The sequence below is a fragment of the Mauremys reevesii genome, linkage group 6, assembly GCF_016161935.1.
Source record: "Mauremys reevesii isolate NIE-2019 linkage group 6, ASM1616193v1, whole genome shotgun sequence".
Lineage (NCBI taxonomy): Eukaryota > Metazoa > Chordata > Testudines > Geoemydidae > Mauremys > Mauremys reevesii.
The window spans coordinates 126,762,978-126,789,279 of record NC_052628.1 but is presented as its reverse complement, the minus strand read 5'-3'; the positions used below and the strand labels follow the sequence as shown (position 1 = coordinate 126,789,279).

The window sequence follows — 26,302 nt, the reverse complement described above, 5'->3', positions numbered from 1 at the left end:
ATACTAATTATGATTCTCAGGTTGACTTTGATCCAAGTTTCCAGGAGTGGAAAAAAGCAGGATGTTTTATCTGTTCTGATATTCAGCTCAGAATTCCTAGTTAAAATTCCACTTCACTATTTGCCATCTAAAGTCACTGGTTTGTGGAAAGCTTTTCCAAAAGCTGGGGTTAGGGCACGAATTTGCATGGTGCATCTCTGCAGAGTGGCATTTCCCCTTGAGACTAGCATTTCCTATGGCAAACATGCCAACTGGGATTCATTTTTCAACTGGATCCATTTAAAAGCCTAGGCGACTGAGCACTCATCTACTGGAGATCACTTAGGAATAACAAAACCATTCACGCAGGGACAGAGCCAGCTGGGGCAGGTAGAGAGGGAGGCGGTTGATTGGTCATTGGTAGTGGACTGGAGAGCGAACCTGCATTCACCCAGCAGCAGTAGTTCCTGTCCTGCGCAGCTGGGCCTGGATCCTGATCCCAGGCGTTGTGACATGGCGCACACGGTGACCTGGCACTGTGACTCATGTCACAACACACTCACCACTTACTCCAATTTGGCCCATCTGAGCCTTCTTCATGACGGAAGGGCAGCCAGGACAAACCTGAATGGTGGCACCAGGTCACAATGCCCAGAGCTGGAAGCTGGGTCCAGTCCTGGGGGACAGGAGCTGTCACTGCTGTGTGAGAGCAGGGTAGGCTCATTTTCCAGCCCTGTGTGAAAACATGTGTCATACACCCCCTTTTGTCAATTGCATAATATGTTTGAAAAGGCGCCACACATAAACCTAATTTCTCGGGGTAGGGGGAGCTTCCTGTGAACTCTGCCACTGAGTCATGGTGTAATTCAGGGGAAAGGGCTGAAATAGATGCCACCATGAGAGGTTCTGTGCAATACTCCATGATGGCCCATCTCTAGCCTCAGCCAAGTCAATGGAAAATTTGCCTTTTTGCCTCTAACTACCTCTTTTACCCTCCTGCTTAGCCATGCTGGCATTTTTATGGTCTGCTTCCTGCTTTGTTTTTATTTAGGGTTTGCATTTAGTTTGAGCCACTATTCTGGTGTTTTTAAATAGTTTCCATGCAGCTTGCAGGCATTTCATTCTTTTGATTGTTCATTTTAATTTCCATCTACCTAGCTTCCTCATTTTTGTGCAGTTCCCCATTTTGAAGTTTAATGTTACTGTGGCAGGTTTCTTTGGTATTCCCCCCTCCCAAAGGATGTTAAATTTAATTACACTAAGGTTGCTATTACTGAGCAGTTCTGAGCTATGTTCACCTCTTGGACCAGATTCAGTGGTCCCTCTTTAGGAAGACCCCACAAAACTTGAATCTGGGAGCCTGGAACGCCAAGAATCCTGCTTTAATCCACAACTATGTGGTTTAAAATCCCTGTCATCAGACTAAAGCATGTAGCTGGGCTGTATATTCTTACATGAAGGGTGGGATTTTCAGAACTGCTGAGCATTGGCCTAACTCTGTTCCTACTGGAGTTTTACCATTGACTTGAATGGGAACAGAGGTAGGCCTACACCTAGCCATAACATATTAATACATCAACAAAAGTATGAGTTATTTCTGTGGTTGAGAGAAATATAGTAATATGTACCTTGTATAAACCTAATATTTATTAGAGTTGATTCTTTGAACCATTTCCCCCTTTGATTCTTCCCTTAGCACCTGCTGCTTTAAAAGTACAATTACAGCAATGAAAACCGATGGATTTAGAGTCTGTTGCTTTATCTCTGGCTTTAAGATTTAAGGATGTGACTTTAAAGTGACCTCTGACCTGCAGGTCAGCAGTTAAGCTGTCCATTCTCCCCCGTCCTTCCTCACTTAGCCTTCAAAGAACAAAAGTCAGTTGTGCATTGCTCACCCCTGTTTTCACTTGGTCATCTCAGGCAATTCCATTATGTCTAAAAAAATTCATAGGGAGCAATCTTAAATTCATATGAATGACTTATTACACATCTTTCAAATAGTACTTCCCTGAAACATATCAGACTAGAATCAGTCTTTTCCTGGTCAGTGGTTTCTGGAGGTTCCTAGCAAGATAAATATTGTCCCTTTAAATATCATTCTAAGATACTTCTTGATGTCCAGTTGTAGTACCTACTCAGTACCAGGGTCCACCACCATAGCCTAAAATCAGAGGCTGAAAATTGTGTTGCCATTGCTACACTGCTCTTTCTCCCAACAACCTTTCCCAATCATCTTTGATATCCTTTTTTAAATCAAATCCAGCTGCATAAGAAAGCCACTGATTCCTCCCCCCACCACACACACACACACACACACACACTGCTCAGTTCATGTTCCTCTCATGGTGTTCAGTCAGCATAGCTAGCAGAGCTGTTGAGCACAGACCTTGTGCTAAGCATGGCGAGCAACATGTCACTAAATCTCCACTACCATGGAGACTGCCTCATGACAAGAGCAAGGACCCACATTCCATGTTTCAGCCAGTAAAGAGCATTTCTATTTGTTAAAAGCAGCAAAGAGTCCTGTGGCACCTTATAGACTAACAGACGTATTGGAGCACAGGGCCGCCCAGAGGATTCCGGGGGCCCGGGGTCTTTGGCGGCGGGGGGCCCCTTCCGTTCCGGGACCCGCCGCCAAAGTGCCCCAAAGACCCGCAGCGGGAGCCCCCCGCCGCCGAATTACCGCCAAAGCGGGACCTGCCGCCGAAGCGCAGCCCGGTCTTCGGCGGTAATTCGGTGGCGAGGTCCCCGCCGCGGGCCTTCAGGGCACTTCGGCGGCGGGTCCCGGAACAGAAGAGGCCCCCCAATGCCGAAGACCGGCCTGCGCGGCGGCGGTGGCAGGTCCCGGTCCCGCTTCCCCCGCCCCGGCCTCAGCCTCAGCCTCTTACCCGAGCGCGTCTCCGGCGGGGCCCGAGCTCCGTCCCGCTCCGAGCCGCGTGGTGAGGGGGCGGGGCTGGGAGCTCCACGCCGAGCGGAGGCAGCTGAGCTGAGCCCGGAGCTCCCAGCCCCCCCCCCCCCCGACCACGCGGCTCTGAGCGGGGCGGGGCTCAGGGGCTCCGGCGGAAACTCGGCACTTGATGCGCTGAGGCTCCAGGACAGGGGCGGAGGCGGGAGCCTCCGCTGTTCTCTTGGGGGGCCCCTGCGGAGCCCGGGGCCCGGGGCAAATTGCCCCCTTTGCCCCCCCCTCTGGGCGGCCCTGTTGGAGCATTGGAGTATTCACCCACGAAAGCTCATGCTCCAATACTTCTGATAGTCTATAAGGTGCCACAGGCCTCTCTGCTGCTTTTACAGATCCAGAGTAACACGGCTACCCCTCTGATACGTTCTATTTGTTGTTATTTACCTGCTTGCAGATCTATGACTAATTATTGCACCTTGCATATTGACAGGTAACCTGACTTTCTCTGTTAGCCAGTGGCTTGATCCTGCAGTCACTGAAGTCAATAGCAAAACGCTCACTAACATCAGTAATACAGGGGTGTGCCCAAAATGAACTCTAGAGCTGGTTCTAAAGTCAATAGGTGATTTTCTAATGCATTCAGTGAGATTTGGCTCAGGCTGTAATCTAGTACGTCTCCTTTAGCAAAAGAAAATAGAACACTAGTCTACAGCAATTACCCCAAACCCTGCAGTCTCACTGTTGCAAGCTGTACTGTTTTGTACCATTGCACTAGAATTTTGTCAAACGGATCCAATGATTATAAAAACGGGGACATTATCGGTCGTACAAGTCATTCACATTCTAAACGTGCTACACAAAGAACTGGGATGTTTATCAAACACAGAGGTGAAAAATAGAATCCTAGGGCCAAATCCGGAGGCCGTTACTGAAAGACGTGGACTGCTGGGAACAATTCTGCCCTGGGAGGAGACGGCCCAGATAGCTTTCTTGTAAGAGAACAATAATGTCTAGAGGCCCTTCAGCTCTCGGGTGCCTCACTGTGCTCTACATCAATGTAGTAAGAGACCATTCTTCCTCTGAAGAGCTTACTGCATAAATAGACCTGACAAAGGAAGTGTTACCCTACTTGTTTTACAGATGGGGAACTGAGGCCCAGAGAGGGAGTGATTTGCCCACGGTCACCCAGGAAGTCTATGGCAAAGCCAGGAATTGAACCACACCTCCTGAATCCCAGTCCAATGCTTTTATCACAAGACTAACTGTCTCCTTAAACCATGTGTTAGGCATCACTAGGGCTGGAAGCCAACAGCTTTTCTTTATTAGATGGGCACTTTAACTATGCAAGCCACAGTGGCAATATAGTTCTTCCCATAGCTAGCTCTTCTGACCTCTAACTGCTATGATTACTAGCGCTCTATATTCAGAGATAGGAGGTATTGAGACAATGGTGAGCAGCCAGAGCTATGGAGTTAAAATGGACTGACCACCTGTGACAAGGTAGTCTGCCTCCTTAAGGGTAAAAGTGCCTAATGATGAGCCATCAGCACACACTCCCATCATGTGGGGTGGCCCTTTGTGATTTTGAAACACCCCATATGTATACACAAGATGTAGGCGATATTGATGGAGATGAAGAGGTCCCGGGAATGAGTGGTGCTCAGGAGGAAATCCTGTCACTGTGTCTTTAAGGGCCCAGAGCCAGAAGCCTGGCTGAAAGGGCTAGGCAAGGCTCTCTTCCCACCCAACCAATTGGGGATGAGCTAGGGGAAGGGACTAGCATAAATGCTGCCTCCTCCCTCACTGCTGGCAGACACCAGCTGTAGGCCAGCCTGCTGAAAAGCCTGGGGAAAAGGAGCCAGTGAAGGGAGAAGCTGGCTGAGAACCTACAGCTGCCTAAAGTACAACCCAGCACCAAAGACTGTAGGTGTCCCTAAACCTCCAATTGCTAGAAGCTGGGGCTGGATGAGCCACTCAAAATTGCCCTGTTCTGTTCATTCCCTCTAAAGCACCTGGCCTCAGCCACAGTCAGAAGACAGGCTGAGACAGACCATCAGGGGGAGGGATAGCTCAGTGGTTTGAGTATTGGCCTGCTTAATCCCCAGGTGGTGAGTTCAATCCTTGAAGGGGCCACTTAGGCATCTGGGGCAAAATCAGTACTTGGTCCTGCTAGCAAAGGCAGGGGGCTGGACTCAATGACCTTCCAGCTCTATGACATAGGTATACCTCCAGATATATTTTATATTGATCTGGCCCAATATGACCTTTCTTATGTTCCTAAGGAGAAGAGCTGGGGCCTCTTGGTTAAGGAGAGACAAAGGGATTGGTGAACTCACAGCCTGGCTTCCAGGGGAGAGCTGGGAACTTCTGTGTTGAGGGAGTGACAATTTGAAACACATCCCCAGTTTTAGAAAGGGGATTGGGGAAGCTCCTGAACCAGGGTGAGAGCTGACCCCCAACTCTTATATGGACCTAGAGTGGAGTAACCTGGAACAACTAACAAAGGGAGTTACACTTTGTAGAACCACTTAAAAAATCATACCCCCACAAAGAGGGTACATGTTTTGAACCAGCCTAAGACTGGACAATTGATTGAAAGAACCTGAAGGGTGTTGAGTTCAACACAACTGCAGGGCCAGAAAAGGCCACCAGGGAGGGTGTGCCCGATCACACCACCTTATCTACCAGTGTGCTGCACTCTGTTGGTATTCGTTTTCGTATGTTTGCATTTCCCTTCATGATGTATGTGTTAAGAATCTTCTGGTCCCAATTTAGTAGCTGTGGTAACGGTTGGGGTGCAATTAAAAAACCCTTGGCAACAAGTCTCAGAACCCAGGTCAGGTGACTCAGGCTTGCGGGGCTCAGGCTGTGGGACTATAAAATTGCAGTGTAGACATTTGGGCTTAGGCTGGAGACCAGGCTCTGAGAGCCCCCAAAGCCCTAGGTATATACGTACAGCACTGAGAATTTCTGTTTTGTGAAGACATCTAGCTGGACTACATCAGTCTCCATTTGTGCTGGGTAGAAGCAAACAATCGTATCTTTTCGCAACAAGGAGAGCGTTGAGATGCCCCTTCCTTCTCTACTTTCCATCCAGTTATTTTGGTTGCTGCCAAGAGATGCTGCCTTAATTGGTCTTAACCACAGATGCTTTCCACGTGGCAGGCACATTTCCTTCCCTCCCCACCAAAAGTGGTTAATCTCCTCTGTGCCGTGCCTTGTGCAGGTCACACACACTGTGTCACACAGCCCCACTGTACAGAAATTGTTGATTTCCAGTGGAAAGCTCTGCAGGGGCCTTAAAACTATAGGTTGTATTCTCCTGACACTGAGGCTACTTTACCCCACACTGGTAATTTTAAGGGGCATGAGATTCAGGTCCCCCCCGATTTTCTTCCTCCAGAGCCCTTTGGCCCGATCACGCTTTTTTCAAGCAAATCTCCCATTGAAGTTAACAGACCCAAGTTCTCGGCGCCTCCATTCCTGTAATTGGAATGAGTCCCACTGCAGGCATGTGTGCCATGCTAGCCCCATCTCCCAGTGACAGGAGACCCTCCTCCCATCTTTTCACCACAGGGTTGCCACCACTGGCCTTCCTAGACCCCATCCAACAATCACTGGGGACTAGATTGTAAAACCGACTCTTTGGGAACAGGTATGGGCCAGAAACAAACTCCGGATTCTAAGCATCACTGAGCTTTGGGGATATTTGAAATTCAAACCTGGATCCCAATAAGAACATGGCAAGTGTCCCCTAGCTGAACATCCCAATCTGTTGTGGGGTTCAAAATCCAAAACTGGGTCCCAGTTTTGTGGTTTCAGACCATCTCTACTTTTTAAAATGGAGCTGTTTGAAATCTTTTGAATTGTTAAATTTTGTGCGTGGGGGGGGGAATAACATTTTTGCAACACATTTTTACTAATCTGTAACTTTTTGATCAACCAAAGAGCTGGCCATAATCTTTCAAACATTGACACTTTGATGAAACGCTGACTAAAAAAAAAGTAAGAAAATTTTCAAAAAAAAATATAGGGGGGTGGTTTGGTTTTGTCCTTGTTTTTTTGGACCATCTCTAACTTCTAAGCATTGCTGGTAAACTGTTCTGAAGAATCAGAAGCAGCATATAGGTGTTGAACATGAAAATGATCCTGGCATTATAATCCATTCTGCTCTACTATTTGATATCCCCTGCCAGATGTTTTTTGAATTTAAGAGTAAATTTTAGAAAGATAAAAAGGTTAGTTTCTTAAATAATTTATTTTGAATATATTAGCTGTTAAATAACATTGTATACAACAAAATGTGATCGGTTACACCATATTTGTTCACAGCCATACAGATAAGAAATCCCAAAAAATGAAGAGACGTCCTGACAAACAAATCTTTGGTAGATAAATCTAGTCATACACATGCTGTACCTCCGAGTAGGAGATCCTAAATGAAAAGAGAACAAAAAACATTTGAGCCAAGAATAAGAAAAGTTTTCAATATATAAATAACAAGCATTTCACATTACTTAACTGCTAGGCTTTCTTCCCTTTCCTTGACAACAATACTCAGCTCAAAGATGGATCTGTTTTACTTGCTTTGCTGATGAACAAACATTTCCAATGCTAGCAATGGGCTGATAGAAAGAAAAGCACCAAAAATCCTCACATGTAAATGTTTACACCTATTTGGCCAAATTTATCCTTGGTGTAACTCCATTGAAGCCAACAGATACCCAGGATGAGAAGCTAGCCCATTAAATTTGAGCCTATGCCTGGAATAGACAATATCAATCCATGTAGCCACATTAAAGTGGGCATAGGGAAGGATAAAGCATGACCTTCACAGATCACGAAAAAGACTCTTGGCGTGTTTCCACTCAGAAGCTCTTCAGTGTCTTCACTCATTTCATGTCCTCAAAGCGCCAAAAATCTAGGAGTAACTAGGCTGGAAACCAGAGCGCTTTGAAAAAAAAATTTATTGTTCACTAAAATTTTCAGCTTTTTTTGGTCAACATTTGAAATGTTTCTGCTAGCTCCACTGTGCAATTCAGGAGCAATTACAGAGCCACTGTAGAAATGTTTTTGACAAACTTTAGTCTTCGTAAGTGTTCAGATCAGCAAAAAATCATGCCCAGCTGGGCCAAATCTGTTTCCTTGTCAGCTCCCCTGAGACAAATGAATATATAAGGAATGTGGAGATGTTTGTATGTTTGGTTTGTGTGATTCTGATAGGAAACTCATCATAGGGTGATAGATTCCCTGTGCTACAAGCGAAAATGTTGCAAGCATTGTAATGAACTCAAAGCCCTAACTGCAGGTTCTGAAGGTGGCTCATCGTCTCACTAGGAGGCAGATGCAGCCAAGGAGATCTGACAGAGCACGGGTCACTGTCACTTGTTGAACCGTAATGAATGTACTTAAAACTCAGGTATGTGTGCCACCTCCCGGTCTCTGTGAACTCAATGGACGTTTTGTCATTGACTGCAGCGAGAGCAGGCTTTGACCCCCAAACCCTTTACATTTGAATCCTTAGACTTTCTACCTGCTGTTCAAGTTGATTTTTAACACCTATCAGCTGTTCAGATCTTTGCTGACACAGGAGGGCAACTCCGATACTCAAATGAACTGATTGGTGAGCAACATTCTACAGTACAATTGCTCTCCCACACCATGTGGTCATCCTTAAATGCCTGACAATTGCCTGAGATGCTTAAATGTTATCATCTCAGTATCTGAAGGAGAGCAGGAAAGAGGAAAAGATAGCTCAGTGGCTTGCACATTGGCCTGCTAAACTCAGGGCTATGAGCTCAATTCTTGAGGGGGACACTTAGGGATCTGGGACAAAAAAAATCAGTACTTGGTCCTGCTAGTGAAGGCAGGGGACTGGACTTGATGACCCTTCCAGCTCTATGAGATAATTTAGGTATTCCCTACAGCAGTGGTTCTCAAATGTATTTGATCAGGCCCCCCCTTCTTTGTGTCTATAATCATTTATGTCCCCCTCCCTCCCCCCTCAAGTACATATACTGCCACCCAGCTCTGAAGGCAGGGCACAGAGCAGAGGCTGCTGGCCGGGCGCCCAGCTCTGAAGGCGGGGCGCAGAGCAGCGGCTGCTGGCCGGGCGCCCAGCTCTGAAGGCAGGGCGGAGAGCAGCGGCTGCTGGCCAGGCGCCCAGCTCTGAAGGCGGGGCGGAGAGCAGCGGCTGCTGGCCGGGCGCCCAGCTCTGAAGGCGGGGCGGAGAGCAGCGGCTGCTGGCCGGGCGCCCAGCTCTGAAGGCAGGGCGCAGAGCAGCGGCTGCTGGCCGGGCACCCAGCTCTGAAGGCAGGGCGGAGAGCAGTGGCTGCTGGCCGGGCGCCCAGCTCTGAAGGCGGGGTGCAGAGCAGCGGCTGCTGGCCGGGCGCCCAGCTCTGAAGGCAGGGCGGAGAGCAGCGGCTGCTGGCTGGGCGCCCAGCTCTGAAGGCAGGGCAAGCCAGTAGCAGCACAGAAGTGAGGGTGGCAATGTGAAAAGTGATATTCATCAATATCACTTTTCACAGCTGATTTAGCGCCCCATTGCCACCCTTACTTCTGCATTGCTGCAGCCACACTGGAACTGACAGTCAGAGCCCCACCACAGCCAGGTGAGGGATTGGGATTGGGGGTGGGAGGGAAAGGATAGCCTGAGCCCCGGCTGCCTTCCAGTGAGGGATTGAGGGGGGTGGAAAGAAGAACCCAACCCCAGGGCAGCAGGGCTCTGGCTGTCCCCTTTATTCCTGCTTCCTGGGTGTGCACAGCCCTTCTGCATGGGCCCCAGCCACGCAGGACTGACAGTCAGAGCCCCACCACAGCCAGGTGAGGGATTGGGATTGGGGGTGGGAGGGAAAGGATAGCCTGAGCCCCGGCTGCCTTCCAGTGAGGGATTGAGGGGGGTGGAAAGAAGAACCCAACCCCAGGGCAGCAGGGCTCTGGCTGTCCCCTTTATTCCTGCTTCCTGGGTGTGCACAGCCCTTCTGCATGGGCCCCAGCCACGCAGGACTGACAGCCACAGCCCAGAGTGCTTAAAAAAACAACTCCCCCACACACAGAGCGTGCACATTCCTTGACACATTCCTGTGCCTCCCTTGGGAGGCCCACCCCATAGTTTGAGAACCACTGCCCTACAGTAATTTGCGCTGGGGCATGTTCCGAAGCCCACTGAGTTCAATGGAAGTATTTCCTACTGCATTTTTTTCCTTGAGTTCATTGGGCTTTGGCTCAAACTCATCTAATTATCAAAGGCAAAATCAGCATGTTTTAAGGGAAGCCCACGGTCCAGACACACAGGGTACATGTACAAACACAACCTCACCCATTCTGGTAGAGAGGTGCACTGGTCTCATATGCTGGAGTGATGATCATAGGAAACCTAATTCTGGAAGCATGCTAAATGGGCACACATGTTTGCTGCAAAAGCTGGACTCATGCAGGCCTGTATTCTAGTCAGCAGCAGCTTCACAGAGTCCTTGCTTCCTATGCTTGTTTGGCATGGTCTGCGGGTGGTGTGGAATTTGCCTAGACGTTTGCATACAGGTGCCTTTGCTGGACCAGGGGATTCATGTACATAAGGCTACCTCCTGGCCCATTAAGTCCTGCCATGGAAGGCCAGAGGAGCAGCCTCTCTGTGGGTTTTGAAAGGAGCCAGAATGAGGACAGCCAGTTTCCCCCTGGTGCTCCCACAGTTGGGTATAGATTTGCTGATGGACTCTATCCACTGCATCTGCTGAAACTTCACCCATAAAATTTCTTCTTTCAACATAGGCTGGCATTTCTGTTTTAATTTCTTGGTGGCTGTTATTTATTTACTCATTTGTGCTTCATTCTGGTGTTAGAGAGCCCTTCCGTCTAACAGACAAAGACAAAACAAGACCCAGCAGTTGGAAGCTACATGTTAGAAAAATTCAGTACAGAAATAAGATGTAAACTCTTAACTTGGAACAGCCAACCAAGGGATGTGGTAAATGCGCCATCGCTTGGAACCTTTCGGTCAAGGCTGGATATTTTTTAAGTGAAACACGCCAGCTGAGCCACAAGCAACTGGACTCTATAGTGTCTCCTTATGTAGCAAGGAAGAATAATCTCTTCCACTGCAGCAATAACTGGATGAAATTCTATGGCCTCTGTTATACAGGGGCTCAGATCATAATGGTCCCCTCTTGGCTTTGATTTTTCCATGAATCTGTGAAATCACTACACTGAATCCTTGCAAATTCCCAAGGGTCGAACACCACTCCCTATTCATCCAAGCCATTGTCCTCCTTCCAATGATTCCTTCCACCTCCTTTCCTTTTAAATAAAAATATATTTAATACAACAGTAATAGATATAAATAGATAAATACTGTACAGTGGCAAACAACCCACAAATTATGCAAAGGAGACTATCAAACTAACACCAGGACTGCATCACTCATTGCCTGCTAGGGAGACGACGTCTCTGACCAGCACTCTGGGATATTGCTGCTTGTGCCTGGAGAAGGGACTCCACAGTCTTCAATCAGAGTCAGTTCCTGCATACTCTGCAAATGTGGGGCTTGTTGGAACAGCCCCAGTATACTGCCCCGGGCAGCCACTCCTGTCTGCGGCAGGCCCTGCTCCCCCAGGACCGTGACGAGGAAGTTGATGTACCTCATGGCCAAGCGGAGTGTCTCGTTCTTACTCAGTTTTTTGTCTGGGGGATGGGTGGGGATGAGCTTCCTCAGCTTGGCAAAGGCGCTGTTGACATTTTGCTGCCTCCACCGCTCCCTGGTGTTGGTGAAGATCTTTCTGGTCATACTCAAGGCTCTGAAAAGCAAAGAGGACAACGAGGGGAAGTTAGAGGTCTCAGACCTGCCTTCAGGCTGTGGAATGGTAGCATTCTACAGGAGGTGAGAGCATTGCTAGCAATTTGAAATTTGTCCCTGCCCTGGCTGATGGATTGCCATTCCCAGCTATGGATTAACCATAACCCCAAGGTGACCTGTGTCCCTCTCCCTGCCCAGACTACGATCTCAGCAACTGCAGTCAGAAATAGCCTTGTATTGTCAGAGGATTGAGGAAGGAGCACACATAGGGACAGATCCTGACTTCCCCCAGACAGTGCCTTTATACCACCCAAAGCTGCAAAGCTTGCTTAGCCACACATCTGAGGGTTCTTCTGGTGCGAAGGAATCCCCAGGCAGCATAGAGTCAGTGTAGCTGCCTCTGCACCACTTCTCCTCACAGATCCCAGCACAGGGGGGTCTACTGGGGAGGGGACGTGGCCAGAGAGCAGCACCATTCTGACAGTCCCAAGCCAGCATAACTGCCCCTCTGGGGCCCATTACCAGCTGACACACGTCCCAGTAGCCCTGAAATTGCTCTGAATTGTGCTTGGGGCCAAACCACCCCCAGGCCAGCCTCAGAATAGGGCAAAAAGGATAAATATGGCATACAGCCACTGCTGCCCACCTCCACCCTGGGTCCTAAACCAAGCAAAGCCCAGCTGGACCCTGACATCTACCAGTCACCATGAGAAATACTCCCCCTAGGGAAACAGCACTGGTGCAGTGTAGCATTGTCTAATTATGACTGTGACCGTAGGATATGTTAGTAGAACCCTTCAGGGAAGCAGTGGCCTCCTTCTCCTCCCAATCCACATTAATCTCTTGCTGCTGGAAGTAAGGACTTCTCACTAGAACAGACAGGGCTCAACGGGAGGGTAAAGCAACTTGGAAAAGCTGCAAACGCTCAATGGAAAGATACTAACTCTGGTTTTATTTTCACCACTCAGTGTTAGTGAGTCTGCTATAAATGCTACTGCACTGGGCTCTGCAGGGGAAACTGTGACAAAAAAATCTGAGTTTCAACCAAAACGTAGCTTTCCTAGCTTTGACCAGCTTATATCGCAGGCTACACAGAGTATAGAGCCAAATTTCCAGACCAATACAGCCTTACAATGAGCCTAAAGTCATTTACATCCTATAGTATTTAAATGTGGTTCACAGGTAGGATTTCACAAAGTATCCATCATAGGCCGGACTCTGCTCCTATTGATGTCACTGGCGGCAGAGTTAGGCCAATGCCGAGCTCTTCTGAAAATCCCATCCTACGTTGATTGGTATCTGCCAGTGCCATTAGGCGCTTAGACCCTTCTGCTGCTCAGTGCTTTACACTTCCCTTCTCTTTTTTCTAGACTAAGTATTCCTTCCCCACTCGCCTTCCCATCCACAGTTCGGAATTATCATCCGATTTCATCCCCTAACTGCACAATCTTTGCTAGGCGATCATCATCATCATCTTTTCATTTATGAAGTGCAAGTGCTCCTTGGTGACATGGTTTGAACAGGGGCTGGAAGGCAAACGTTATGTGACTTGCACAAGTTCACACAGGAAATCTGTGGCAGAACTGGGAGTTCAAAATCAGATCTTCTCAGGGTATGTCTACACTACCAGATTAGTTCGATTTCACTTAATTCGATTTTGTGGAATCGACCTTACAAAGTCGAATTTGTGTGTCCACACTAAGGACACTAATTCGACTTTGTGAGTCCACACTAACGGGGCAAGCGTCGACATTGGAAGCAGTGCACTGTAGGAAGCTATCCCACAGTTCCCGCAGTCCCCGCTGCCCATTTGAATTCTGGGATTTCCCCACAATGCATGCTGGGGAGAAAAATGTGTCGAGGGTGGTCTTGGGTAACTGTCATCATTCAACGTGCTTTCGGACGTCTCAAGGGGAGATGGAGGAGCTTACTGACTCGCTCGGATCTCAGCGAAACCAATATCCCCATTGTTATTGCAGCTTGCTGTGTGCTCCACAATCTCTGTGAGAGCAAGGGGGAGACCTTTATGGCGGGATGGGAGGTTGAGGCAAATTGCCTGGCTGCTGATTACGCTCAGCCAGACAGCCATGCAATTAGAAGAGCCCAGCGGGAAGCGCTGTGCATCCGGGAGGCTTTGAAAGCTAGGTTCCTCAGGGAGCAGGGTAACCTGTGACTGTTCAGTTTCTTTACAGAGAAGCTGAACCTGCCCCTGCTTCAGTTACTGTTGACTTTCTTCTGCGGTTACATACCCCGTTCACCACGTTTCCCCCCTTCCAACACACGTTTAAAAATAAAGTTAATGGAACATTGTTAATTAACAACATTTTCTTTATTAATGAATTCGCATTAAAGGGTTGAAACAGGGACGCAGACTGTGGTGGGTAGGGTGTGCAGTGATGTTAACACCGCTTCTACACTCGAGGAATGATAGGCTCCTGCTCCTAGAGCGGTCTGCAGTGCCGGACTGGTTGTTTCAACGGAGCCTGCCATCCCTCCTTTTCGGGACTCTGTGTGCGGGGGCTACGTGACCTTGTGGCGGGGGAGGACGGTTACAGATTCCCCTGCTGTGTGTCTCTGTGGTCCGGGACAAGGACCACTGCATAAGTTCTGTAACTGCCCTCCCATGCCACAAAGTCACGTACCCCCCCACCCACACAGAACATGGAAAACACCTCCCAGACCGACCAGGGTGCCTACTGACTGCACTGTGTGTGTGACCTGCTGTTGATCCTGCCTCCGTGTCTGTACCCTGGTAAAGGTGACTGTCCTATGCAATTAACAACCCCCTTCCCCACCCCCTTCACAGACAGTCTTCTGTAGAAAAACTTGACGGAAATAGTAATTAACAGCAAACTACTTTTAATAATCAACTACACAGTTAGGGGATGAAACTGGGATTGGGGCTTCGGTGAGCCAGGAAGGGAAGGACTTCTCAACATTTAGGGAATGAGAGCCTTCTTGTATTTGTGCACTCTACAGGGGTGCAGTGACAGTTTTCACGGCCCCTGTCACCCCTCCTTCTTGTTACTTTGGGTGAGGGGGGGTTGGGCCTTTGTGGCGGGGGAGAGCGGTTGCAGATACACTGCAGGGGGGCTCTGTCCTCCTGCCTGCGGTCCTGCAGAACATCCACAAGGCACCGGAGCGTGTCAAATTTTCCCTGGGCATTTCCTGTGTGGCTGGTCAGAACATCCAAGCTTGGACTGCTGTCCAGAGCGTCAACAGAGTGGTGCACTGTGGGATAGCTCCCGGAGCTACTAAGGTCGATTTCCGTCCACACATAGCCTAATTCGACATAGCCATGTCGAATTTAGCGCTACTCCCCTTGTCGAGGAGGAGTACAGAATTCGAACTAAAGAGCCCTCTAGGTCGAACTAATTAGCTTCCTGGTGTGGACGGGTGCACGGTTAAGTCGAATTAACGCTGCTAAATTCGACATAAACTCCTAGTGTAGACCAGGCCTAAGTACTGATCCAGCACCCTAAGTACCAAACCATCAGGACAATATTGTCAGCATTACTATGATTTATTTTACAATAGTGCTTAGAAGGCCAAAGTCAGAGATTGAGGCCCAACTGCATTATATAAAGTGTTATAAAGATGGTCCCTGACCATAGAGCTTTCAATCTTAATGTGTTGGATGTGAAAGCATTGAACAGAGGTGCAAAATCCCGAGTTCGTCACTGAATATGCACCCTTCCATTTTTTTAATGTGTTCTCATGGCTAATCCCCAGCTCTACTTTGGTGCCTTCAATTATCACGGAATCATAGAATATCAGGGTTGGAAGGGACATCAGGAGGTCATCTAGTCCAACCCCCTGCTCAAAGCAGGACCAATTCCCAACTTAATCATCCCAGCCAGGGCTTTCTTAAGCCTGACCTTAAAAACCTCAAAGGAAGGAGATTCCACCACCTCCCTAGGTAACCCATTCCAGTGCTTCACCACCTTCCTAGTGAAAAAGTTTTTTCCTAATATCCAACCTAAGCCTCCCCCACTGCAACTTGAGACCATTACTCCTTGTTCTGTCATCTGGTACCACTGAGAACAGCCTAGATCCATCCTCTTTGGAACCCCCTTTCAGATAGTTGAAAGCAGCTATCAAATCCCCCCTCATTCTTCTCTTCCGCAGAATAAACAATCCCAGTTCCCTCAGCCTCTCCTCATAAATCATGTGCTCCAGCCCCCTAATCATTTTTGTTGCCCTCTGCTAGACTCTCTCCAATTTTTCCACATCCTTCTTGTAGTGTGGGGCCCAAAACTGGACACAGTACTCCAAATGAGGCCTCACCAATGCTGAATAGAGGGGAATGATCATGTCCCTCCATCTGCTGGCAATGCCCCTACTTATACAGCCCAAAATACCATTAGCCTTCTTGGCAACAAGGACACACTGTTAACTCATATCCAGCTTCTCGTCCACTGTAACCTCTAGGTCCTTTTCTGCAAAACTGCTGCCTAGTCACTCGGTCCCTAGTCTGTAGCAGTGCATGGGATTCTTCCATCCTAATTGCAAGACTCTGCACTTGTCCTTGTTGAATCTCATCAGATTTATTTGGCCCGATCCTCTAATTTGTCTAGGTCCCTCTGTATCTTATCCCTACCCTCCAGCGTATCTACCACTTCTCCCAGTTTAGTGTCATCTGCAAACTTGCTGAGGGTGCAGTCCACGCCGTCCTCCAGATCATTAATGAAATTACATTCAGTCAGGTCCTAGAACATTTGTATGTTATATAATTTCACAGCTGCTAGCAAGACCTGATTTTTCTAAACTGTGTTTTACCAGAGGGTAAAATGATCTCACCAAAACACCCTTGTCTCTGTTAAAAAAAAACAAAAAACAGAAATGTTAGGTCCTATTGGATTGTTCCTGCTGGGAATCTTCTCTCATTCATTTTGTGCTTCTGGTTTGTTACCTTATGTTTGCACTACAGAGTGTATATTTAATTTGTTTCTTGAACCCATTTAAAAGAGCTCTTGTGTACTTTACTTGCCAAAATGCTGCTGAAGCATAGGTATTGCACTGACTTTGTACATCATGCTCCCCATCCTTGTCCCTAATTTGGTACAGAAGTTGCCTGGATGCTTATGCTTTCTCTTGTATATTTTTAACAAGGTCTTCCTAGCAGTTACTTATTATAATCATGTGCAGCTTATGCTGGTTGCTTTGCTTATAGAGAAGTTTATTTGTGTGTGAAAGCAGATACATTAAAAAGTCTGGGCAACTCTCCAGTGCTTTCTTGTTTATTTTATTAGTGGTGATGGTACCCATTACAGTCTGGACTTTAATACTGGCATGTGCATTTTAATAGTTCTTAGTCTGCTTAATGGCTACTTGAAATCCAGAGTGCAAATACTGACCAATGGCCTCTTTTCTGGGGTTTACTTATAGCACTGAGTAAAATGCTCCAGGAGAATGGTTTAGAATAGATCACTGGCCTCACTTCAGCAAATCTCTCCAAGTATTTGATGCCATCATGGCAGGGGTATTATTTTTGGAAAGATGAGCACTGCCCACTCCTCCCCATCATTCTTTCTTTGGCTCCCCTCTCTTTTTCTCAGTGGCGGACAATACCGGATTTGTGAACACAAGTCCTGTAAGCAAACAGCTGTCTTTATCAGTCCAGCTCCTGTGTGACATATTAAAAATGTACCACTGCATCTCTGACATTTGTTCAAGATCAGCAAACACCACAATCCCCCCCCCCCCCCCCCGTCGAATCCTATTTACAGAGTCTGTATCTACTCAGGGTTTGGGACAGAGATCTCCCCAGTTACAATCAACCTACTTCAACACAGCAGTAATTTTAATGTCTCAGCAACCAACCGCAACTCTGGTCCATTTCTTTCTTCTAGCCCATTCTTCTACTGCCACATACATCCTTAAGGCATTCTGTGTCCCCTACGTCTAACACTGCAAAGGCGGCCAGCATACCAAGGAATGATCGGCCTTATGTTTCAGCTGCATCAGTGCTTCCTTCCCCGCTCCCCACCTTGCTTTCAAACTATTTGCTGCTTCTGATTAATGCTAATATTACACATCTAAGGGCTGTATTATTTATTTCTCTCCCATAGAGTATATGGAACTTTTATCATCGAGCCGCTGTTTGTTTGTTGTATAGCTACTTATTCATTGTGAATCTATGTCAAAGCCACTATTTTATACATTTATAATACAGGAATATATATTGCACTAATCAGCAAGTGTGGATTCATCATTAAACTCTTTCAGTTCACCTCCACCAGACACAGACAAAAAGTCCTATATTCACCTAAACAGAAAGCGAACCAGGCAAATGCTATCTTAGATCCAAGAGAACAAATTCTGCTCTCAGAGGTATGAATCCAGGGTTTCTTCATTGAAATTGGTGGTGTTATTCTGGATTGAAATCACTGTAATCAAGAACAGAATTTGGCTCATTTCCCTTGGATCATGCAAGCAAGTCCCAAAATCATGTGACAGATGCTGGTTCGTGACATGAGAGCCATATTCGCAGAATTATAGTTCAACTAAGCCATGCAGATTAAATATAACCCCGCCCAGCCGAACTGTGGGTCACTCACAAAGCAGTTCAACTGCAGCAATGAGAATAAACCTCAAGCAAACAAGTACCAGAAGCAGCTCGTTACCCCGTCCACCTCCTCAGAAAAAAAAATGCACATGGGTTCAGATGTAGCCATACAAGTTAAACAATGCAGAGAGTAGATGAAGATCTCTTTCTCAATAGCAGCAGCTCTCGCAGCCTCGCTATGTACAAGCATTAAACACCCTGAATGGGTGTTCAAGCAGAAGCGGCAGCAGGAATTCCCAGCACAAAGCGACATTTCTGCTTGGATATTCCAAAGCGAATGGCTGTTGAAGCTGTGATTAATTGGGTGGGGGGGCGAACGGGTCTGCGATGGAGGCTGGGACTCAGTAATTACTAACAGGTTGGTTATAAACAAATATCTTGGACTAAATCTATCCCATGTCTAACACCTTTGACCTCCATGGAATTACACCATTCTTCTCTTGCCCCTTGAATCTGGCCCCTTGGTTGCAATCCTGAAATCCTCGCTCAGTCATCACTCCCATTGACATCAAGGATCTGGCCCCTCACAAATACACCCTCAGCACTGCACTGTTTTTCCAACAGGGAGGCCCACTGGTGTGTTAACACTCGCTATTTAATACTTCATATTGAGGTTTTCTGAGTCCCCTCGGCCCTTGAATAATGAAATTAAACAAAAGATGGAGCCTTCTTCACACTTCAGGCAGATACTTGCCAGATTGATTTAAAACAGGGGACAAGGGGCGCCGGAGAAACACTTAGTGCTGAGTTTTGTTCAGTGTATATTGGTGCAGTGTGAAACAAAGGAGCAAAAGGAAACCCATTGGTTCACTCTTCAATTTCATGGTAGCACTGGGCTGTGGAACTCGAGCCAGCAGGGAGGGGAAGATTTGGCATGGATGTCACAATATTACACAGGCCAGCACTAACACCCAGGGTCTTTTGAAGTCCTTGTAGAAAACCCAGTAGAAACGAGTTTGAGTTCCCTGTGACTGGAATGAATGAGCTAGACTGAAAGCAGAACATGGATGGTAGGCTTTTGGGCCTAATGCTCACCAATGTGGGAATAACCAATGTCACCACCACCACCACTACCTGTCCATAGCTCCTTGTGTCTCCTATAGAGGGTGGAGCCATGTTGCCAGGAGTTCCCATTGCAGGGATATCAGATTTAAAGGCAAGAAGATAAAAAAGAGGCAATGGTGTCTAGTGCATAGAGCCTTGGACTAGGAATCAAGAAACCTGGGTCCTATTCCCAGCTCTACCACTACCTCTGGGGTGTGGTGTTGGGCAAATTCTTCATCTCCTTGTGCCTCCATTTTCCTCTCCTCCTTGGCCTGTCTTGTCTGTTTCAGTGGTAAGCTCTTTGAGACAGGAATTGTCTCTTATTGTGTGTTTGTACTGATCTTAGCCCAATAGGCTCTGATCTTATTAGGGGCCGGTAGGAACTAGAACAATAATAAATATTTCTTGTGTTTAACCGAGTTATAGTGACCACCTTTAATGAACTTTAATAAATACACGCAAAAGGGGAAAATAATGAACTGGGGGCTCTTTTGTACTCTCAAGCCACGTACCTCCATCATTGTAGTCATTTCACTATGGAATATTTGAAAGCATAACACTGTGGAAAATACTCAGTAAGAACCAAAACAGCCAAGGCAGAGATTTTGAATGTCGATAAATCTGTGACAAAATTTATCCTGTGAAATCTCGGAGCCCAGGAACCTTTCCCTCTGAAGCCAGGGTTTGCTGGAACACTCAAACTATAAAAAAGTATTTTAAAAAGAGACTGCCGTGTTCTAAACCAATGGTCTAAAGCCTACATGCTTCAATTAGTATTACAGTATTCTGGGGATACTATGTCACATGTCTGACAAAGTGGGTATTCACCCATGAAAGCTTATGCTCCAATACGTCTGTTAGTCTATAAGGTGCCACTTTGTCACTCTTTGGGTACGTCTATACTACCGGCCGGATCAGTGGGTAGTGTTTGATGTATCGGGGATCGATTTATCGCATCTTGTCTGGATGCGATAAATCGATCCGCTAATCGACACCCATACTCCACCTCGGCAGGAGGAGTAAGCGCAGTCGACAGGGGCGCCGTGGCAGTTGACTCACCGCTGTGAGGATGGCCAGGTAAGTCGAACTAAGATACTTCAACTTCAGCTATGCAAATAGAGTAGATGAAGTTGCGTATCTTAGTTCGAACCCCCCAGTGTAGACCAGCCTTTTGTCACTTTTCACAGATCCAGACTAACACGGCCACCCCTCTGATACTGTAGAATATTTATCATCACATTTTTATGAGAGACAAGGGGCATGAGGTAATATCTTTTATTGGACCAACTTCTGGTGCTGAGAGAGAGCTATTGGGCCAATAAAAGATGTTACCTCACCTGCCTTGTGTCTCTAATATGCTAGGGACCAACATGGCTACAACTCCACCGCACATTTTGATAAGGCATTTTTAACACGATTCAATGTTGCTTTTCAGCCTGGTCAGATCTGACACTTACTGAGAAATATGGCCTGAATTTTCAAAAGTTACTCGTTATTTTGGGTGCTCCAACTTGAGACCCCTTAAAGGGGCCTGAATTTCAGAGGATGGGTTTTTAGCACTCTCTTTAGGAGGTCTCACATTGGGCACCTAAAAATGAAGGCACCTAAAATCAGGAGTCACTTTTCCAAAATTAGGCCAGTAGATCTGCCAGCTTTGAGCCTATATGCTCATGGCAGAGCATAGAAAGTCTGTTCTCCTCTCAGCAAAATGTGAATTTAAAGATTTCCATTAATGCCACTGAGATTTAAATTCCCATGCACATGGACAAACAGCCCTCTTTGCCCTTTTCCTTTTCCCATTGCTTGCTCATTAGGAACATTCTTTTCCCTTCTTTGTTTTCTGCACTTATATTTCTATAAAGCCAGACCTGATAGTCCTTGCTCCAGGAGGATTCTCATGGGCTCTGGGGGAGTTTGGTGTGAGCAAGATCTAACAGAGAGGGGTGGGATAGCTCAGTGGTTTGAGCATTGGTCTGCTTAAACCCAGGGTTATGAGTTCAATCCTTGAGGGGGCCATTTGGGGATTAGTCCTGCTTTGAGCAGGGGCTTGGACTAGATGATCTCCTGAGGTCCCTTCCAACCTTAATAATCTATGATTTGCATGGGTATGATGGCCTTTGCTTCAGTGCTATTTATAAAGCAATGTTAAACACCTGTGCTCTGTATCCATTAAGCCCACATTAGTGTCAGAAATTATTTTCTGTAAAATATTTTCTTGCCATTGTGCTGCTCCCCCATCCTGGAAGGTAGAAGTAATTGAACCTTATCAGGCCACAGCATGGATCCCTGGTCCAAATGGTTTTCTTTAAAACACGCTCTCCATCAAATTTATTTCCCAAATATTATATACAAGTGTCACAGTCCAGGCTTTCCTGATCAGAAAGAAAATCCAAGCACTGTGTGAATACTACAGAAATTTTTGAGGGGCCCCCCTATTGAGGATGAACCTCTGCTCTAAGACCACCCTTCAGTTATACCACCAACTCATGACAACTGATGTATCTGGCCATATCTCTCTGCCTGTGCATCTGTTGCCACAAAGCTGAAGGGTAAAACTTATTATTGGAAGGGTACCCATTTGCTTGAACCACCTAGATCTGCCTTGCACGTGAGGAGAGTTCTCCCCTTTCTTAGTGACAGAAGAAATCTGTGCCATGTCGAGAAGGAAGCAGGGATGGTACATTCTGGATCTAAGAGCTCAGCAAAAGAGCAGCCTTCCTTTGACTTGTATGTGTATCATATTGTGTGTATTCAGTACATATTAACTTCCAAACACACAGGGCTAAAATCATACCTGGTGCAGCTCTGCTGGCTAGCATGGAGTTACTCCAGGAATTAATTTGGCTTGCTGTATTTAAGTAAAGTTATGCTCCTCATAATCACTGAGACACTGATCCACTGTGGCAAATCCTACCTTTCTATGTTAAGATGGAAACTACCAGCAGACAAAGGGCCCAATCCTGATCTCACTCCACTGTAATTCCATTGACTTCAATGGGGCTACTACTCATCTCCAGCAGTGCGTGTGAGATCAGGATTAGGTCTGTAAAATTCAGAGTTAGTGTGGTCAGAACAATGTTGTTCTGACCACATCTGCTGGCTGTGCATATTCCCTCCAAACGGCATTTCAGCTGGGTTATACGCTTTGTTAACACGGCATTTATTGGTTTAGGGATTCAGGTCACAACAACTTTAATCGTTTATGTAAAGGGGAAAAGAGAAGGTTGTTTATAAATTGGAATTTTAAAAACAAAAAAGGAACACAAATCTTTAGAGAAAGGATCTAACATATACAATCCTGCTCCTATGGAAGTTCTGACAATTTATTTTAGAAACATTTTCTTTCTATTATTTATTCATTTCTTCAGTCAAATAGAGCATTATGAAACAGTCCTGAACGTGAAATTTGGAACCACCGTAGACTAGCAGGTAAGAACCAATTTAAGAAGCTTTTTTATTTTTGTTTTAAAAGTGCTATTTATATTGTTATTGATATTATTTTTTTCAGATAGACTGGAAGGGGGGAAAAACCTAAATCTTTCCTCCTAGGGAACTGTTCCATTAAATGAAAATCATTCACATCTCTCTCTCTCGCTCTCTCTCACACACACACACACTACAGGGTAAAGGAGTAGTGATGGAATATGGATTTTTAAAATGTATATGTGTGAATCTAGAATTTAAAGCTCTCTCTGTATATCTTTATCTATTGATATTCATAGTATTTAAATGCATATTATTTACACACAATCTACTGAACAAATATGCATAACAATCTGGCTACTTTAGGCTTTCTAAAAGCTTTGTTTTGAAATGCCCAAAGCCATTAGACCATGCTATCGAGTTATATTAGTTTTATTTCTGAAATCAAAGGGCTTTATTTTCTGTGCAGTCATTTACACCAGTGTAAAATTAGTGTCAATTCTGATCCAGTGCCATTCTACACCCACTTTGCACTGGTGGAAATGACTGCACCGGGAGCAGAGCAACACAAAATTAGGCCAACAGTGTTTGGTTATAAAATCACAGAATCTAGCTTTTTAAGAAGTTTGTTTGGATTTCATATAATTTTTAAATATCCCCACTCAGTTTTTTTTAAATGATCAAAAGCAGCAAATATTTGCTCCTTGCTTGAGATTTTTATTGCCAAGTTTTAGCAAATTTTAAACAGCCTGAAAAAATATAGGCACATAAGGAGTACAACACAAGTGTCTCTTTTTGGTTGAATTCAGTAACCTGTAAGTAGCAATTTTTCATAGCACTTTTTTATTAGCTTTACAGAGACAGGACACAGGGGAGTCATTATTAATAAAGACCCAGCTGATGGCAAAAGGAATTCAGGAATTCCTTCCTGGAAGGATACACTTTGTTGTGTATACCTGACGGCAAACTTGTGCACACCCAGGAAAGTTGCAATACAGATATACAAGCCCTCAAATGACTAGCTAAGCAGAAAGCCATTGTCACTTACTTTCCCAAACACAGGTGCTTGCTGCTCTTGAAACCTGGTTCAGCCAGTGAACTTCCAGCAGAATAGGATGATTCCCCTTCCTTTCTCTTTGCTCTCACAGACCCTGGACAGAGAGGCTGCTCTTGCTGCACTCAGCCAATTGCTGATCCTGGCTGCCCCATTTATAGAATGCCAGCTCCTTTGTCTGGCGCGTGTCACCACTAGTCCTAGCAATCCAGGGAGCTTGTTTTGCATCTCCCGGGAGATTCTCTCTGTCCTGCCTTTTCTCTCTCCCCTACACACCCTCTCCTTTCTCTGCAAGGATAAGCCATGCCGCTTTAGGTGAAACAGCAGCTACCAGCCGTAGAGATTTAAGCAGGGTCTGGCTGCACTTTGGGGAAAGCTGGACAGGGCATTGCTGGGGCATAACTTAGCAAGAATTTTATTTTCTTAATTGTTTTCGTACACTCAGTGCTTGTGAAAGGTGACAAAGTGCTGCCCCCAGAGACCAGTGTTGTGAAGGCCAAAACTATAACAGAGTTTAAAAAATAAATTAGATATGTTCATGGAGGACAGGTCCATCAATGGCTATTAGCCAGGATGGGCAGGGATGCAACCCCATGCTCTGAGTGTCCTTAGCCTCTGACTGCCAGAAGCTGGGAGTGAAACACAGGGGATGGATCACTCGATAACTGCCTGTTATGTTCATTCCCTCTGGGGCACCTGGCATTGGCCACTGTCAGAAGACAGGATACTGGGCTAGATGGACCATTGGTCTGACCTAGTATGGCCGTTCTTATGTTCTATAATCCTCTGCTCATCTTAAAATAAATTTTAATTAAAAAACTAATTAACAGATTTACTTATATTCTCAGAAGATTCATTCTGTAGCCAAAAGCTAAATACTGCGAGTTTAGAGAGGATATACTGGATTCTGCTTTAAGTTCAAAAGTCAGCAAAGCCTGAACTACTCACAGAACAGGTACAGCCTGCGGCAACTGAAATCCCATCTTCCCCACACTGCCCCACCAGTCTGATTCAGAGAGATCAGCTCTAGGGTTGGAGGGCAATGTACCTATGGTCCAGTTGGACCTTGGCCGCCCTGCTGAAGCTGCCAACAAAAATGCCAGTTAGCGTCTATAGTTCTTGCACGGTGTGCACCTGTTCATTAGCAGCTGGGCAGAGATCTCCCACCTCATTCCACACAAAATGAATGGGGTATTGGTTGGTTGTGTGACTGCTACCTTCTACTGGATAGAATGCCAGAGCTATTCAAATACGTGTGCATGGCATCATGTTGCCTGCTAGAGGTTTCAGCCATCAGGGGATATGAACCTTGTGCCACAGAGTCTCTGGAACTACTCCGTATGAAGCCAGGCAGGACTCTGGGGGAGCCTCCTCTCTGTGAGCAGACTGTCCCCAGCGCAAGAAGCTTACACAGCTTAGACCTTCCTGAGTCTGACCTCAAAGCATTCAGCATCCCCTTCCACACCATGCGCTTCCCACCACCAGTCTGCCCAGGTGGGGCTCCTGGGGAAGCCAGAGGGCCCTGCACCCCAACTCCGCAGTCAGACGTGACTCTCAGCCAGTGTAAAATGGAAGGTTTATTAGTCGACAGGACACAGCGTGGAACAGACCTTATTAGCACAGAAATCAGTGACTTTCAGCCAAGTCCACCTTGGGGAGTCCTGGGCCAGGCAGCCTGGACTCCCCCTCTTCCAGTCCCTCCAAGCAGACTGCCAACTTCCAGCGACCCGACCTCAGACACCCCTAGTGCTCTTCCTCCTTCTCTTTGTCTCGCTTCCTGGGCAAAGAGTCACCTGGTCGTCACCTGGTTGCATCCCCTTCCTGAGTCTCAGGTTTTGAAGGCACCGGTCATAGCATATGTGCACGCAGCTGGAGCAGCTTCACCTGCCCCAGAGGTCTCAAAGTCACATACCCCTATTCCCACCACTGAGGTATTGGCACAGCTCAGTATTGGGAAACTGAGGCACACACAGTATTCATGCAAAACAGTAAAACACACATAGGCTCAACAGTAAGACTTACATACAACATAACAAGGGAAAATCCCCACTTCATCACACCTTGTTACTACTAGAGCTCACAGCCCTTTATCTTTTGTTCAGGCAGCAAAGGCCCTCGTTTTTGAAGCAGAAGGTCATGAGTTATACCCTGCTGCCGCATGACTGTGAAATGAGCAGTGAGTATATATATGTGTATGATTGTCCACAGATTATTTATTTGTAAAATACAGGGCCACTGAATAGCCCTCAGATGGTAACAACTTTCAGTCACTACAGATAGGGCTGGATTCGAATTGGTACCCTGCAGCTGAGAAACTGGATAGCACATCACCAATCCTTTGAGCCAGGCTGGCTCCCATCTTACCAACACCCAACTCCCTCCACTTAGGGCTAAGCCATTGAAGACCATCCCCACATCCTCTTCTCAAGTGCCACATTGCAGCAACCTGTCTTCTGACCAAGGAGAGCTGGGTGGGACTGTTCGGCCCCACTAAAGCTCTCAGATTGGCCAGAAACATTGCAGCGGACCAATACGGGGTACTCTTGC

The 26,302-nt window shown here is 46.5% G+C and overlaps 1 protein-coding gene and 1 long non-coding RNA gene across 13 annotated transcripts in view; one reads left to right on the top strand and one right to left on the bottom strand.

The window, feature by feature from the left end:
• The window catches only part of LOC120407779 (T-cell acute lymphocytic leukemia protein 2-like), a 119,735-nt gene that overhangs the window by 303 nt on the left and 93,130 nt on the right, over positions 1-26,302 (bottom strand). For 3 of the 11 annotated variants that reach the window (XM_039543848.1, XM_039543847.1, XM_039543850.1), the window contains 2 exons: positions 11,278-11,667; positions 7,166-7,313 (listed from right to left, as the gene is read on the bottom strand). In XM_039543848.1, the coding sequence (XP_039399782.1) occupies positions 11,304-11,667 (364 nt within the window). In that variant the 3' untranslated portion in view covers positions 7,166-7,313; positions 11,278-11,303. Of the gene's footprint in view, positions 1-7,165; positions 7,314-9,796; positions 10,730-11,277; positions 11,668-23,749; positions 23,870-26,302 lie in introns of those variants that run through there. The other 8 variants (XM_039543838.1, XM_039543839.1, XM_039543849.1 and 5 more) reach the window with 7 other exon arrangements.
• LOC120407781 overlaps positions 1-26,302 on the top strand; it is a 108,106-nt gene that overhangs the window by 4,575 nt on the left and 77,229 nt on the right. For both annotated transcript variants that reach the window (XR_005600250.1, XR_005600249.1), the window contains exons 2-3: positions 22,647-22,707; positions 25,858-25,931. This is a non-coding gene — a long non-coding RNA (uncharacterized LOC120407781). The remainder of the gene's footprint in view (positions 1-22,646; positions 22,708-25,857; positions 25,932-26,302) is intronic.